General features: G+C 43.6%; 1 protein-coding gene across 1 annotated transcript in view; it reads right to left on the minus strand.

Annotated features, from left to right (window-relative positions):
* itga9 (integrin, alpha 9) overlaps nucleotides 1–18,017 on the minus strand; it is a 154,950-nt gene that overhangs the window by 74,781 nt on the left and 62,152 nt on the right. Inside the window, 1 exon segment of the mRNA XM_084322022.1 lies at nucleotides 14,112–14,272. Within this exon segment, the coding sequence (XP_084178148.1) occupies nucleotides 14,112–14,272 (161 nt within the window).

Consider the following 18,017-nt stretch of genomic DNA (forward strand, 5'->3'; position numbering starts at 1 on the left):
AATCAATCAATATTATCAACCCATTTCCTCCTCGCAGCGGAAGTGAGGAAGACCCGCTCTCCTTATTCAGCATTTTATTTGTTGGACATCGACCACGAGCCCTGCCGCAACACACTGTTTCCCCTCGCTGCTGTGGAAGTGGAGGCAACGCGGTGGGAGACACTCTTTCATTGTGGTCAGAGTTGGCCACCCGCTATGTTACTCTGTGCGGTGGCATCGTGTGGCAGCGATCTGGCCAACAGACTGCCGGGAGGAGAACGGTCTGAGAGCGGCGCGCTCGGCTGCCAAGAGCAACAAATCATTCAACCGTTCAGCGTTCAGCCGGTCTTCAGCAGAGTAACAACAATGGATTCACTATAGCAGCCGATACTGCATCACCAAGTTGTTGACGTATGAAAGTCATAATCCTACAACAACAGGAAGGAGAAACCACATTGTGCCGTACTGTAATTACATATTTTAAACTGGCACGTGGGCAACTTCATGTAAGTATGAGTCATACAGTAAAGCACGACTGTTTGCTGGGGAAAAAAACTAGCCTGGAACGGAAATATGAACAACATTCGGGCTGGCGAAGCCGCTCAGGGAAGTCCTACCCGGTCATATAGCATCAGTATGAATAATCTACTCCTCATGTTCCAGTCGATGCCTTATGCAAGACCATAATACTCGCAGGCGGCGCATTTTTTGTCCGAGTTATCTCTGCGACAGGATCCTTTCAATCTTTCCACTAGACGTATCCCAGTACTGTACTCCTGTACTGTATATTTTAAGCATTCTTTCCCCCCCTCAGATACGATTCTTTATAAATAGGAGTCGACTGGAGTCGCTGGCGTGCTTAATAAAATACAGCTGGCTATGATTACCTTCCTTGCTATGTACTCTCATTGTATCAGCTTTCTTGGCCCGGGGTAAATGAAACCATGGGGGGAATGGCATCGGGGGAATTGAACACTTCTCGCAGAACTGTGAAGAGGCAAACAAAGCCGGCAGTGTGGCCTTACCGGCCCCGGAGGCTTCACGTGCCAGTCGGCCCTCCGCTATGGCTCTGGGTCCCTAGATCCCCGGCCTCTCTGGGGTCCAGCTGATTTAAGTTTTTCTGTCTGTTTTGTCACCGTGTTTGTCTCTCTCTCTTTCTCTCTCTCTGGTGACCATAGAGACGCAATGGAGAGCTTCAATGTCAAGTGTGCTTCTTTTCAAGATGTGTCTAGTTTCAACATTCAGAGTTGCTTTTCAGCGTGCGTCAAAGTTAAAAGAGATCTTTATTACCGCGGAACTTGGACTTGTGTTGAAGTAGATGTGCTTGTAATAAGATATCGTCTGCTACGCTGTCTGCTACTTACCGAAAAGAAAACATTATGTCACAAACCAAATACACGAATGTGTTGTAAATTCCTTTTTTTTTCTTTTTCAAAGAGCGTATTGCTTATTGTGGTATCGCTGGTCATTCTCCAGAGTCTATTACTGCCAATCAAATGACTGTATGGCTGATGTCGCATGAAAAGCTTAGTTAGGAGGACTCCGGTTTCAGCCATTATGGTGTTTTTACTTGGATTGAAGGTTTTCATGGGCTTTCGTGGGCTGAGAGTGGTTCCTGGGCCCAGGGCCCAACAGACCCATTTGAAAGCCATTGTAGAATTTAGAAAATACACAAGTTATCAATGCAACAATTGCATTGAGTTGTTTTTCTTCATTCCTGAAACGTTGTCTTTTGGGACAGACAGCAAACAGCAATGGTATGTAATAGATGAAAAGGAAAACACGTTTATTTTCTTAAACGTATTGATCACAGTCGGCCCCTTGTTGCAGATTGACAAGCGTATCTGATTAAGGAAGCAGATCTTATCTGTTTTGCCGTTCAAGCTCCACACCTCAGACTCATATGTATACTTGCTGTCAATCATCGAGAGGCTGGAGGTGGCCTGTGTGTGCATTAGGCCTTTTCTTTTTCCTTTTTTATTTTTAGCCATGGACGCTAAGCCTGGAGGACCCAATTCGGTTCGATAGGAAATGGGGCTATTGTTCCAAAAAACAGAACTATCCCTTTAAAGTCAGTTCAAACCCAGTGTGATTCAATTCAATCCAATCAATCAATCAATCAAAGTCAATTGGAAAAAAAAGATCACAAGGGATATGATAGTGAGAGCATGCTCTCTGTTTAGACCAAACAGGTGTCATGGCAGCTACAGCCATTAGAAAAGGCTTTGATGGACCTTTAAATACTTTCATGGTGCCAGACCCAGCGTTGTGAGGACATGGCGCGTGCACACACGCACACGCACACACACACACCCACCAAGTGGAATATAGGCCAGCGACCAAGGGGGGGAACCGATCAGAGAATACAGTAGGGGCTAAATTAAACAGACAACTGTTGGAAGGCAGGGCTTTAGCTTCCTATTTTAGTTCTTCCTCAGAGACTGTGATGCGTCTGCGGGGCTGACTGTACATACAACACCACTCATGGCGGCAAATGGCAGGGGCACATATCCACTATATACTATTATGGGATCGCTGCAATGTAAACGTGCATATGATACGACGACGGATACGCGGCCGAGGCTGTGAACGTGCCACACGTGATGGCGTCACAAAAATAGCTAATGCAAGTAATGTCTAATAAAATTGCCTGTAATGCCGTGATGTGTAAATGTGGTCGATGCTAAGGGAATGTTTAAGGCATCTTGACAATAGTCAATAATAAAAAAATAAAAAAATGTATTCCGTTTGAGTTGTGCCATGAATTACACATTTGTCAATTTAAAAGATAAAAGATAAAAGATAAAGACATTTTATTGACAAGCAAGTTAGCTAAAGTTATCGATAGCTATTTGATGCTACAACGTAATGTTAGCTAGCTCTAGCTGACAATTACACTTTTAAATTGACAAAACATTTAATGTTGGGTCTCATGGTGGTCCAGCGGAATGGGAGGGTGTTACGAGTTGGGTAGTCGGTGTGTTGGACCCAGGTGCAGTGCATAATGGATAGACGAGAGGCAGGTATTGATTCTCAAACAAAGGATACTTCTTTCTTTATTGTATTTGTGCAGGACGTACACGACGACAGCGGCGTACAAAGAAAAGAGGAGAATACTTTGTCTCAAAAAAAGGGAAAGTAAAGGGGGAGAATTCAAGTCTCCAAAAACACGCTGTAGCTGCATAACACATAAACTGAGCTGTATCACAAAACTGGGAAAGCAAAAGGGGAGAAACGCTGTCTCCAAAACACGTAACAAAAGAAACACGTCGGGGCGACGGTGCTACTACATCAGCACAGAGTAACGTTATACCAAAACGATAAGCAACGACACGATGTTCAAAATATGAACGGCGAATGAACTTATCCTCCGTGGCAAGGAGTGATAAGGCTTTAACAAGAATGCAAGGTACATCGAAGTCTCACAATTTAATAACATCTGGGAATTGCTTGTGGATAATCTAGGCTCCTAATCATAGGAGATTGACCTGTGAGCCATCCACTCCATAACCCACCCTTCTCTCAATCCCCCTCCTCACCCGCTACTTTACTCACTCCCCTCTCTGCCCCTTTCCCTTGTCATGTGTATTCGTTGTTGTCCTTCATTGTCTTTAGTTGTAATTTGTTTGTCAATGTCTAGTCTGAGTTCCCCCCCCTCCGAGAGGGCAATGAAATATATTTTTTTAATATTTTTCTTATTTTACTACACTTATTTAATTTTGTACTGTAAACAGTTAAAACGTATAATAAATAATAAAGTTGTCCCCCGAAGAGGGGGGGGGGGGGGGGGGGGGGTGGAGTGCCCTCAAAAAAGGGCCGGGAAAAAAGCTAAAAAAAAAAAAATGCAAGGTACTACTTACGGCAAGGTTCAGTGATCGACTGACAGTCTCAATAGTAACCAGGAAGAGCATATAAAGCCAACCTAACTAGACACACCAGGTACCAATGAATGCAATCAGGGCAGATAGACAGGTTAATTACCATCAGGTAACGCTTTGCTCCCTGAGGAGAGCAAAACCCCAAATGTTACAGGAGGGACTATGCATATATCATCACTGATACCTTATAAATCTATGGACGTTGAGGTATTGTGGTTAACATTTCATCAGATGTGGTATTCTATAGGCTTGCCATGCCCACGTGAAGCAGCACACCCACTGACCACTATGGATGAGAATGTGTTGACTAAACGACGACTTTGGACATGTTCTCCGTGTCGAAAGTAGTAACAGTAGTAATCGGAAATCGCCAGTTCACCCTCTCCAAACTTTTCTGTCCATCAAAACGGACACAAATCTGGAGGAGACTGACTCGACGTTAACCCTGTCCAACAACCCGACGCTCCTCGTTGAAAAATGAATTACGAACAGACGTAGAGAGACGGTCAGACACAACAGATCAATGTAGCCGGCCGCATTCTGTTATGCAGAACACAGAGAGGGAAAATATATCTCTGCTCCGCGGAATGGCGGTGCTGAAAGGACGCAGGTCTGTTGGAATGACGGCGATGAAGTGAAAATAAATAGGCCTATCTGGGAAAATAATGAAATCAAGATACATTTTGTACATTTTGATACAAAAACAGACAACTTTTCGATTGATGCCCCCGACATGTCGACTAGCAAAAAAAACGGTGTTGTTCACATCCCTACTGACCACACAGTCTTTCTTTATGCTAGATGGAGAACTGAAACGTATCCACGGTGATGCTTTTTTCTTAATAATCAATGGATCTCCAGCTGAACATACAGTGGCTACAATTAGGGCTGGTAGAGGTCTACCGAATATGGAGGTATATCATCAAAGGTATTTTTACTATATCAAATAAGAATATCCGCACACTGTATATTATGCTCACATGGTGATTTTAATCACACTTTATTGTGGTTTTAAAATCACTATAATATACAGTGTGTGGATATTCCTCTTTGATGCAGCTTCATATTGTATCCTGCACCTGTGGCGGTTTTGGAGCACATTTCCTCGTACCATGTGGATTTTTACTATACCGTCATCCACAATATATATATACACATGTTGTACAGAATATACATACTGTATACATTTATTTAAAAAAAATTAAATCCTTGCAGCAGTATTAGAAACAAGTATTTTGAATGAAATAGCACCACGGCAATTGTATTGCACTGGAAAAGGACTGTATCGTCACACTGTCAAAACTAGGAAAAACATCGTGGCATGATATTTTGGTCCTACTTTATCTCCCAGCCCTACCTGCAATGAATGCCAAGTGATTCCCAGTCCTACGTCCTACACATGGTGACAATATGGAACACGTAAACAGCTATAGCAGCGTCTCACTACTATCTCGGACCGTATTTTATTCTTAGGCTTATTTTTATTCTTATTCGTGACTTTGTTTTTGTCTGCCTAAATGTTTACTGTTTACTGAGAGTGGTTTGTAGTGCCAAATTTCCCCTCTGGATGAATAAAGTATTTCTATTCTATTCTATTCTATTCTATTCTATTCTATTCTATTCAGCAGCGACGACGTCCAACTGCTTGCAAGCTAACCTTCTTACTGTCTTTTTTTTTTTTTTATCTTTTTCCCCCTCCTTTTTCCTCCGATTTTCTCCCATCCCAATGTTAGTCGTTATGCCAATTCCCAATCCCCTTCCTGGTCGCTGCGCACTTACCCCCCACAGTCGGTCTGGGAGAGTGGAGGCTACCACGTGCTTCCTCCGACACACGTCTAGCCAATCAACCGCTTCTTTTTTTTCACCTGGCACCGCGGACTCTCACTGAGAGGGCGTAGCGTGTGGAAGGATCACACTACCCCCCTTAGATCCTATCCGCGCTGAGCAGGCGCCCCGACCAAACTGTAGGAGTCGCTGTTTACAACGACCCGGACCCACCCCGCCAGCTTCTCCCACCCTCTAATACAACCAATTGTATTAGTATGAACGGCCAGCCAAGCTGGTGACAACGCCGGAGCTGTGAGCTGGATTCGAACAGGCGAATCCAGCGTCTCCTGCTGACTTGTCGTACAGAATGTATAAGTCACTTAGGATAAAAGCGTCAAGCTAAATGACAAAATGTAAATGTAATCTGCACCCCCCCCCCCCCCAACCTCACCCCCACGCAAGAAAAATGTAAAATCAATTAAATGCATATTCAAATCCTTAATCCTCCCTCAAAGGAAGCAGCCGTTACAGGGAAATTCCAGTATAGAATTGGCTCATATGTTAAGTATCCAAATAAGAGCCGTTTTTAGCCGCGACAGTAATTGGAGTTGATACGAGGAATAAGACTGGCACGGGACCCAGGAGTTCCCGCCATCCCTCACCGCTACCAAACAAGGGAAACCGCTGTAGCGCTGCAGTATGTGCGCTCATGTAAGTCCGCTGTTTGTAAAATCTCCGTTTCACTTCCGTTCAATTCCGTCCTCGAGGCCCTTTTCCCCCCAAAAACCGAAGATCAGTCACGGACGGTAGACACAGTAGAAAGTGAAGTTACAGAAAGTGAACAACAGCTAACAACCCCAACCTGCAAGCTATTTCACGAGGGGAGGTGGGGCGGCCGTCTGGCACGGGGGTGGGGGGACCAGCGAAACAATAAATAAAAAGATAATGTGCCAATTGCACGAGATTACTTAACATAATACATCCGACTGAAGGAATTTCGGGGCGAAGTGGTAAAAATATGTTGTTTTTCCCTTTTTATTCTCCGTTAAATTGCTCACTCCCATCTCACGCACACTGGCCCCTCCCCGGTTGATGTGTGAGAGACCCCAATCATTCAGCAGGCATCATTATAGGAGCTGTGTTTTCGCTCCCCGACTGTGAGGTACAACTGTAGTAAAACACTGAGTAGAGTTTATTTAGCTAAAAATAACCAAACAAAGACCATCTGGACGGCCCGGTATGCCGGTAACCCCCCCCCCCCCCCCCCAACCCCCACCCCCCGCCAACGAAAACATGTTGGAAAATGACCAACATGAAAGAAGACTTGCATCATTTTCTTTCTTCTAGGGGGAGAAATTGCTTTGGAAACGTAATCCATGTGGTTATGATTGAGCTATTTAATGTCTGCTCCGTGTGTACTTCGTGGGACTTTTTTTATCCAAAATTCCACGAGGTTGAAAACTCAACCTGCCCCCTTTTTTCCCCAAGTACAATTGTCCCTTTTTACCTTCTGCACAAGTAAGAACCAACACTAGAAGAACTGTGTGACATTAACCTCTCCTCCTGCTGCTAACATCCACACTCCAGACAGAAAAGTCTTTGGGGTGCATTTCATTTACATGATCTACGAGCGAGAAGGGGGGAGGGGGGGGTCGACGAATGGCTAGAACGTGGGTGAATGATCCCAAACGGTGGGTGTGGGCTGAGAATAGCTCATGGATGGCTTCCAATAGCGCTCATGCACATCAGAGGCCACAGAGAGTGACTGAGCCCGACGCGCACACCAGGCTCTCTCTCTCTCTCTCAGCACACCAGGCTCTCTCTCCCTCAGCACACCAGGCTCTCTCTCTCTCTCAGCACACCAGGCTCTCTCTCCCTCAGCATATGGGGGGGGGGGGGCATGTGGAGGGGGGCGTCAAGGTGAGGCAGGGCCCGTACCCCCCCCCCCCCCCCCCCCCTGTGGAGGATACTGTCTGCGGGCACCAGCTGGTTCCCATTAGCACACTTGCTTTGGGGGGGGGGTTGAGTGAGGAGGACTCAGGGCTCATGTGGGCAGAACAGACACATGAGGAAGATGAACGACGTGGATGAGGCCAAAATGAGACTATACACACCACTAGTACCCCTCATCCCGAGTGGAGCCAGATCGCCTTCGATTGCGCCGGCGATCCCTCCTGTTCGAAGAACAGAAACACTCGATCATCACGATTAGCGACACAAAAGGGTCGATGATAGGACTGTTGTCAAGTGTGGCTCCAAAATCCTTGTAACCTTTACTTGTCCTCAGTCATACATATCCGAGGTCAGCGATGTGGGCAGGAGTCTCTGGTCGTGTGGTTGGCGCTTACCCCTCCTCCCGTAGTGCTTTTCACCTCTACCACTGTGGCTGGATGTTGTCAGCCCTCCTCCCGTAGTGCTTTTCACCTCTACCACTGTGGCTGGATGTTGTCAGCCCTCCTCCCGTAGTGCTTTTCACCTCTACCACTGTGGCTCGATGTTCTCAGCCCTCACACGACGTAACGTCACAGTGACCAATTGCAGCCACTCTTATTGTCTGGGACCAAATACGGCCACGCTCCACTCCCAGTAAAAAGTGGGAATCTCTAGAATGGGTTTGGGGCGACGCTGTATACGGAAGTGGCTCTCAAGGTGACGATTAGACAACACTTTCTGTTGTCAGTAGATGGCAGCATTGGTTTAAAATTAAAAGGTGAAAATGTTGAAAACTACAACACTGCATTTCCCAAGAGCGTTAGCACAGGTCACAGGTCACTGGGATGTGTCTATATTCTTCGACGTGATCTGAACAGCGGTAAACTATTACTGCGACCTCGGTATAGCAACCGCGAATGGTAAACTAATTATCTTAACAGAAGTGCGCTGGTAGCGTTACATATATGTTGTCTAAAGGGGGACATATGATACAATTTAAGATTCTAATGATAATCGGCATATAAAGGACAACATAGAGCATCGTTAATTTGTAAGAAACCTCAATGAAAACGGCGCAGGGTGCTATTGTTATGAAAATGTGATAGAATCCTATAAAAATGTGGACACATTTGGTTTACGTTTCGTTAGTAGTCCGTCTCAGCTCTGCCTCTCACACCGACATTTTGGGACATGTGCTTACCGCCTTGAGCTATAGGCTAGCTCGCAGCCGTTTTTGGCTTTCCGCTGAAGGCAGGAAATTGATATATATATATATCTTCTTATCTGACTCTGGAGAAAACGGTAAGCGCATTTCCCATAATATCGGCGCGTGTTCCTTTAAAGCAACTGGACTCCACGGCCATAACATATAATGATAATATAATCATTTAACATAATATATTGAAATAATAATCTCTAGACAATGAATAGAGGAAAATAGATCCTGCGCCAATCCAGCAGTAACTATGCCTATATAACCCGGAGTCAATTGCTGGCAGACGTTTTGTACTGCGGCCACTCATCCTCCGGCTAGCTTTGAAACGGGAACCCTCCTCTCACCAGCACCTTAGTGACCAAGTTCAGGGGCGTCATTTTGGTATGGCAAGGTATGGCACTCGCCATACCTTGGCAAATAAAAATGTAAAAAAAAATAAAAAATTATTACAATTTTTTATGTTGATTTAGAATTCGAATGTCAACATTATGAACGAAGCTTCTAACTATTCGGTACAGCCCTAGCATGTTTTGATATTGTCAATGATCTCACTTTTACTAGGTGACTTTTACTGTGACTAACTGAAATATGCCCCAAAAAAAGGAAAATGGACATAGGGACGTTTTTTAATCAAAGGGCAGCAGAGACCAGTGATACAGGGACACAGGTAAGGTCTTACAATGGCTTAGTGATTATAACAGTGCAGTTCAGCATTCAGTAACCCATACTTTTTGTGAATGTGTTTTTGATACTACATTCTGTTGAACACACACCTCAAAACAGTACCTAAGGAAAATTGGCTCAATTGCAAGAAAAGTAATAGACAGTTATGATATTACATTCTGCATAATTCGTATGCAACATATTGTGGTTCCCTGCTTTAGTCTGTTGACACATTTCTATACTAAAAATGTTTGTGTAGTCCTGTGTCATACCTAAATGTCATATAACTGAATTGTATAGAAACAACTCACCAAAAGTGACTATTGCACAACTGATTTGACCAAAAAAATCCACCCTTCATCCCCCCCCCCCTCCTCGCCATACCTTGCCTTTTACTGAAATGACGCCACTGACCAAGTTCAATACCAATGATCTTATCCGGTCCGCCGCCTGAAAAGGATCCAATTCGGACAGGACAAAAAGCGAGCGTATTCCAATTTGGGAGTGAGTTTACACCACCAAGGAGCTATTACTACGCGGTTTCAACCTCGTGGTTACACCTACTTGGCTAGACTAAACAGCTACAGTGACACCTCATTCATTCCTCCTCGCACACATTTATCTTCTACTTATTTTATTTACTATTGTATTATTGCACAATCAAAGCGAGCGGGCATGGCCACCCGCATTTCACTGTATGCCCTGGTATGTATGTGGACAAATAAACCTCTTGAATCTTGAATCAAGTCAAACCTCAAATCAGATCAAATCAAAATCTATGGGAAAAAGGTGTGATGCTATACAATCCAAATGTTGCTCTATATACTGTATCTATGAAATAACACTGTTACACATGTCATCATATCAATATTTTTTCAACTCCCAATTGCACACAGTAGGAACAGTGAGTGCACTAACTACCAGCACTACATTATGCAGCGTTGCTGTCAGGTACTGTAACATGTGGTTGTAGTCTAACGGATGGCTCTCTTACTATTCATTAAAGTGCATAATCTCTCACACTAGTATATATAATACAGAGGGACGGCAGTTATGTGGCAGTCAGGCGACCAGATGTGAGTAATCGGCTTGCCCACCCAGAAACCCTCGAAGGAGCAGTTTAGTTTAAAGTGTTAAAAAAATATTTAACATTTCAGATCAACTGTGTACGTACGATGTATGGAGATATACGAGATACACACAGTTTATATGACTTATCATCAACGTTCTGCCGAAAATGAAATATGAAATGTTGCTAATTGCTAATGAGTGTGTAGCTCTGCTAAAATGATCCGACTTCACTGAGGAGGACACTGGCTTGAATAAAGAAGGAGCTGTTTACATTGGGCCGGGCCTTGATATAGCTGTGTGCCGGCTCTGGGTGCCTGGTGTTATGATGAATGACAGGGCGTAGCGCTGCAACCGCTCCGCGTGATGTATGCTCATCATCACGCCAGGCCGCGGCGTTCAGAAGGAGGAGGAGAGGCCGGCTTGGTAACGACAGCTCCCCCCTCGCTGTGCAGTTCAGCCTCTCCCACTGAGGAAGCGCCCGCAGCAGCGCACTGGTAAAAGAATGCCAGTGAAGTTTACAGGCTCACGGCGCGCGGGTCGCTCCGTACTAAGAGCAGGTGAGATGGTGACGGCTCCCTCGGGACACGGTTCCCGCTCCGCGGCCGCACCGAACCGCACAATAGAGGAACTATATACGCAGTGACAATGGAGCCTCTGTATCCTGTCCCTGTTGTCCACTTCTTCAGGGACGTACAGCCAAAGTCTTAAAACACACGCTCACACGCGCGTGCACACACACACACACACGCACACACACACACACACACACACACACACACACACACACACAGTACGACATGGTTTTATGAACCATCAAGTGCCTGACTGTTACCTTTGCCCCCGACCCAGCGGGGCGACTCAAGTATAGCAGCTCCCGGCTGCCAGATGCCTGGGTGTGGAGGAACCACCACCTCAAAGTAAACCCAGACAGTGTTCAATTACAACGGTCAACACCGGTTTGAGTACAGCGCTCACTTCTAGAGCCTGTGTGATGATGATGATGATGATGATGATGATGATGATGATGACGATGAGGACGATGGCCCAGGCTATTCGTCTTGTCTACAGTTTCAAATAGTTTTCCGAAGCTGTCGAGCCGGAGAGATATGAGAGTTGTGCTTTGGTGCTTCTATAAAAAAGTTTGGAAAAAACTAGGGATGCTCGATATTGGCTTTTTTACCGATACCGATATACCGATATTGTCCAACTCTTAATTTCCGATACCGATATCAACCGATATCAACCAATACCGATATATGCAGGGTTCCCCCCCCCCCAAAAAACAGAATAATTTCAGGTAATTAACATTACATATATCTTGTTGTGGAATTAACACAACATTATGCATACTTTTGACCATAAATAAAATCAGAATTTGTTCTTACTTGCTTGCCTGGGTAAATAAAGGTTATAGAAATGTGAAAAAAAAATAAAAAAGAATTAAAGAAAAAATTGGAAAACCGATACCGATATTTTCCGATATCACATTTTAATGCCGATATCGGCCGATAATATCAGTAGGCCGATAATATCGGACATCCCTAGCAAAAAACCATGGCAAATAAACCCGGGTAGAACAACAACATAGCTCGGGTGAATGCACTCGGGGGTCATGGGAAAAACCAACAGAGAGATCAGCTGAGGACACAGAGCAGCACATGGACCAGAAGGCGCGTTCCCTTGACACGTCGCCCATGCTGCACGCCACATTTACTTTTCACCTGTGCTGTATTTGCTCGGTAACCGCAGATGACTATTCGTATTTGAACGTTTATATATGCGTCTCGCTGATTTGTCTTTGGAGCTGTTTTTGGATCCTCGACGGGACCAATGACGTGCTAGCTAGATCCTCCTCAGCCTAAATCGCGTCTGACCAATCGCAGTAGTGGAAAAATTATTATAAAAGTAGCTGTGTTCACATTGGGTTCATGTAGTAGACAAACACATCATCTGACTGAGCATCGACGTCAAGCCGACACATTGCAAGTCCTATCAGAGTGTTTGATCCCTGCGTGACGCATCGGCCTCTTCAGAGGAAACCCAACCCCCAGACCCATGAATCAGATACATGAATGGAATCACATGGTTTATGAGCAAATAATGAGTGAGTGATGTGCGATGACTAAGGATTCATGGTGGTCCAGCAGCTCAGTGCAGAGCATGGTGCTGACACTGCCAGGGTTGTGGGTTCGGTTCCCACCCGGGCCACCCAGTTCCACTACACTCACTTCTCAGAGAACAGTGGATGCTCCAGATGACTATGATGAAGCAAAAATACACAACCGACATTTATTTCCCTCCAGTGTTTAACTGTATTAATTCGAAGCACAAGTTGTTGTTGTTGTATAAGTTGCTCTGAGGAAGGCTCATGTGCCGAAAGATTTATAAACGTCACTAAACGCTAAAAGAAAATCTTTCCGTTGAGGAAAATTGGCTTTATTAGAGCGCTATTGTTCACTGGATACACTGGCTCTAAAGTTTTTTTTTTTTTTTTTTTTTGCCTTTTTTGTTTCTCTTTCTCTCCCGGGATGCGCCCGGGCCGATGTAACTATTGGTTGAGGGGCGCAATATAAATAAATGTATCATATCATATCATATCAAGTGATCTTAAGTAGTGGAGCACACCTCTCTGAAAGAGCGTTTGAGAATGAAAAAGGCCATACCATGTTGTGTCATATCATGTCATATTGTCATGTTATGTTATGTTGTGTCATATCATGTCATATTGTGCCATGTTATGTCATATTGTCATGTTATGTTATGTTGTGTCTTATCATGTTATGTCGTATTGTCATGTCATGTTATGTTGTGTCATATTGTGTCATGTTATGTCGTATTGTCATGTCATGTTATGTTGTGTCATATTGTGTCATGTTATGTCGTATTGTCATGTCATGTTATGTTGTGTCATATTGTGTCATGTTATGTCATATTGTCATGTTATGTTGTGTCATATTGTGTCATGTTATGTCATATTGTCATGTTATGTTGTGTCATATTGTCATGTTATGTCATATTGTCATGTTATGTTGTGTCATATTGTGTCATGCTATGTCATATTGTCATGTTATGTTGTGTCATATTGTGTTATGTTATGTTGTGTCATATTGTGTCATGTTATGTTGTGTCATATTGTGTCATGTTATGTTGTGTCATATTGTGTCATGTTATGTCATATTGTCATGTTATGTTGTGTCATATTGTGTCATGTTATGTCATATTGTCATGTTATGTTGTGTCATATTGTGTCATGTTATGTCATATTGTCATGTTATGTTGTGTCATATTGTGTCATGCTATGTCATATTGTCATGTTATGTTGTGTCATATTGTGTTATATCGTATCATGTTATGTTATGTTGTGTCATATTGTCATGTTATGTCATATAATGTTGTGTTGTGTCATATTATGTTATGTTATGTTGTGTCATATCATGTTATGTCATGTAATGTTGTGTTGTGTCATATCATGTTATGTTATGGTGTATCATATCATGTTATGTTATGTCATATCATGCTATGTCGTGTCATGGAGCTGGATCCATGCCACACACTGGCAGTGACAATAGAGACTATTGACATGTGAGTGACGACTAGAGACTTACCCTAACGTAGGCTGTGTAGGGCTGGCACTCCTCTCTGTTGATGTCCAGGCTGAGCTGCTGGCTCAGCGAGCTGACCTGGGCTCCGTTGTGAGAGAAGTAGATCCTGGAGGGCTGGCTCTTCTGCCTCTTACCAACATCTGCCGTCAGGTTGTACAGTAACTCTGAGAGGAGAGAGACACAAACACTGTTACAACGCTGTAGGGCTGTGCCCGACTAAGGATTTGGATGGTCGACTAGGATTGGCCAAAATTTGACGTTAGTCGACTATTGGTCGACTTAAAAAAATATATATATATATATATAATATTTTTTAATATTTTTTTATCATTCCATTTGGGCTGTGGGGGTGTCTGAAGGAGTCGACTGAAGGCTTCTTGTCCTCTGCAAAAGCATGCAATTGGTCCACTGATGGATACATCTTGATATTTGTCTAGTCTAGTGTGTTCATTAGATGGGTGAAATCCTCTTTCAGTGCCTCTGTGCCTGTTTTCTTAGGCAGTTAGCCTCTGGTATGCGTGCCATTAGCGTTAGCCACGCTTCTAGGCCTCTTTTCTTTTGGAAAGAATGATAAAAAGAAATCTAAAAAAAATAAAATAATAATAATTATATTTTTTAATTTTTTTTTACTATTCGACTAAGAGGTTGGTTAGTCGACTACGGCCCCTTTCGACCGATTAGTGGACCAATCGACTAATAAGGGTCAGCCCTACAACGCTGTCATCATCAACATCAATATCAGCATCAGTCGACAGGCTTAATTCTTCTCCTGCTGTATTGTACATTGCACATGAAATTATTATTTCTGGACGACCCTTTCCTGGAGTCCATGAGGGGTTGTTGTTCTTTCTCCTTATCAGATGGGTAAGTGGCCTACAGTCCAAGAACCAGCTGCAACTGGAATGGCTTCCTTGTGCAATCTTTATCTAACACAGTGGTTCTCAAACTGTGGTACGCGTACCACTAGTGGTACTTGGTGGTACTGCTGGTGGTACTTGAAAACATTTACAAAAAAGCAAAAAAAAATCGTTTTTTTTTTTTTTTTTTTTTACTTTTTTTTTTTTTATTGTTTTTTAAACATAACATCAAATTAGACACACAGGCATTAACAGTAAACATCCAGTAATTTTTTTTTGCAGTCAGGCCACTAAACTTAGAAGCAGGCCAGGCCAGTGTTTCTGGTTGCGGTGGCGCGATAGTTAGATAACCTAAGTGGGGAACAACCAGGAGATCACTGTGACAGAGAGTAATGCAGTCTAAACAGTCATAAATCTTTAATTCAACTTCAGCCCTGATCATAACCATTTATTTTTAGATTTTTTTGTAATGTCAGATAAAAAATCTGACATTACAAAAAATCCATCAAAATCTGTGTTGCTGCTAATCATTGACACATGCCTAGCCTGTAACAATCCCCCCGGAAAAATGTACTTTGCATTTGATATATTGAAAATATTTTACTTTTTGTGTGTTTTTTTTAACAATAATTTGTGATGCCATCACACAAACTGGCATTTAAAGGGTAAACATTAAAAAATGTATTAAATATGTGTTTTCTTTTCTTTTTTACAATAATTTGTGATGCCCATCACAAACACTGGCATTTAAAGGGTAAAAATTCAAAAATTCCTGCACCAGAATGCAGGAAATTAAGTTTTTGTAACAAAATAATTGTGTGTGTGTGTGTGTGTGTGTGTGTGTGTGTGTGTGTGTGTGTGTGTGTGTGTGTGTGTGTGTGAGTGAGAGAGAGAATGATGGACAATCGCTTGCTGTGTGAGAGAGAGAGAGAGAGAGAGAGACAGAGAGAGAGAGAGAGAGAGAGAGAGAGAGAGAGAGAGAGAGAGAGAGAGAGAATTAAGTACATTTGCTGAAATACAGTTGTTCTTAATTTTCTCACTTGCTATGTGAGAATGTTAGTTATTATGTTCTCAATGCCCCTTGCATTGTATGAGTTGTGTGGAAGCGTTTGCTAGTTCTAGTGCTATCCCTTTGTACATTGTGGCTGTGTCTGACAAAAGTTAACAATAAATAATGGTATCAGGAATACATTTGCCTCCTGCGTGAACTGTGCATAGCTGAATAGACTGTATTTTAACGCCGGTCATATGGTGGTACATGGAGAGCCAGCTATGTTCTCAGGTGGTACTTGGTGTAAAAAGTTTGAGAACCACTGATCTAGCACACACAGTGTCTTGATGCCTTTTCGCATAAAGTGAACTGACTAATGTTACATAACTTTGCTAACGTAACGTTTCTAATGCTGATGATAACGTATGTTTGCTAATGCTGCTAACATACTGTAGGTTGCTAACGTTATCAGCATTGACAAGCTTGGCTAACGTTAGTTGCTAGCATTCATATAACCTACCACACACCACACGTCTGAATTCAATTCATTGCAGAACCATGGCCGGCGCGCTATTTACTTGTCCTTATTGCGCACGCACGCGCACGCACGCACACACACACACACGCACACACACACCACAGCATAATTGACCATTGATAATTGTGTGTCGGTCACCTTAAATCATCTGAGATTAACAACAACACTATGTTTGAAAACATCCACATGGTTATTGCCAGAAAGCCAAGTCAAGCATTCCAATTTCATGTGGTTCCCGGACTACTCTTAGGCCAAATAACCTCAAAATCATATTGAATAAATGGTCATTATCGTTTAAGTAGCCAGTGACATCTAAACTGTAAAGCCCACAGACGTGACCCATAAAGAAACCAAGGATAAAGCGGTGAACCTATGAGGTTCACTCTTCTCCTGCGAATTAACGCTAAAACTGCAACAGAAAAACACTGTACCGACACGGAAACAGACTTACAGACTTGTATTTCAGCTTAAAGTGACCAGAGCTGGACATACAAAAAACGACGGGCATTCATTTTCCAACTGGTACAACTATTACTGAAAGAAGAATACTTCTTTACACCCTTTCAGAACCCCAACCCCCTCAGTCTTGCTTATGCGTCAGAGACCCAGGAACGACTTTAAAAAAAAATCTGTTTCAAATTGTGAAATCAAAAGCATTAGAAATATTTCCGAGAGGACCATATATGGATCTCTTCAGTGTTTCACATCCCATTCCACTGAATGAATCAGCCCACAGTCTGTAGTAATGACTTCATAGGGTGTCAAGCTGGTGAAACAGAGGGGGTAGCAAACACGCCCCTACTCCCGACCAAAGGGCACTGTTTTGCTTCCACTCCAACACACGGGGATGTCGTGACCTCACTCTCCACTGGAGGCAAACAAGGAGGTTGTTTTTTTTCATTATGGGTGTCACCAAACATGAGGAGGTGTAGCGCTTTTCCATTGGTCATATGCCAGAACAGTTCAGAACAGAGGCGCTTTATTCTATGCTGCCCCAAGACCTATTCATTATGTAACAGTAGGTTGTTACTCCTGCTCTCCTGTGAGTGTGTGTGTGTGTGTGGGGGGGGGGGGTGGGGGGGGCTCTGCACAGCCACACCCACACTCTGGAGCGAGGACTGACCACGCCCCGACACTTGACAGCCACCGCACACCCACACTGGCCAAACCGCTAACATGGGCTGAGGGGTAAGTGGTAAGTGGAGGGTACAACACTGGTGGTCACTGAGTAAAGGCTGACCAGACACAGGTGTCTCTGGTCTGTCTGTCTGTCTGTCTGTCTGTCTGTCTGTCTGTCTGTCTGTCTGTCTGTCTGTCTGTCTGTCTGTCTGTCTGTCTCTTCTGTCTGTCTGTCTGTCTGTCTGTCTGTCTGTCTGTCTGTCTGTCTGTCTGTCTGTCTGTCTGTCTGTCTGTCTGTCTGTGGTTCTGTCAGTGGTTCTCTGCCTTTTCCAAGATCATTGGGCTGCGGACCCCCGTTTGATAGGATTTAGACCTCAGGGACCTTTAGACCTAACCTTGCATGG

The sequence above is a fragment of the Notolepis coatsorum genome (assembly GCF_963971535.1).
Source record: "Notolepis coatsorum genome assembly, chromosome: 9".
In the NCBI taxonomy this organism is placed as follows: Eukaryota; Metazoa; Chordata; class Actinopteri; order Aulopiformes; family Paralepididae; genus Notolepis; species Notolepis coatsorum.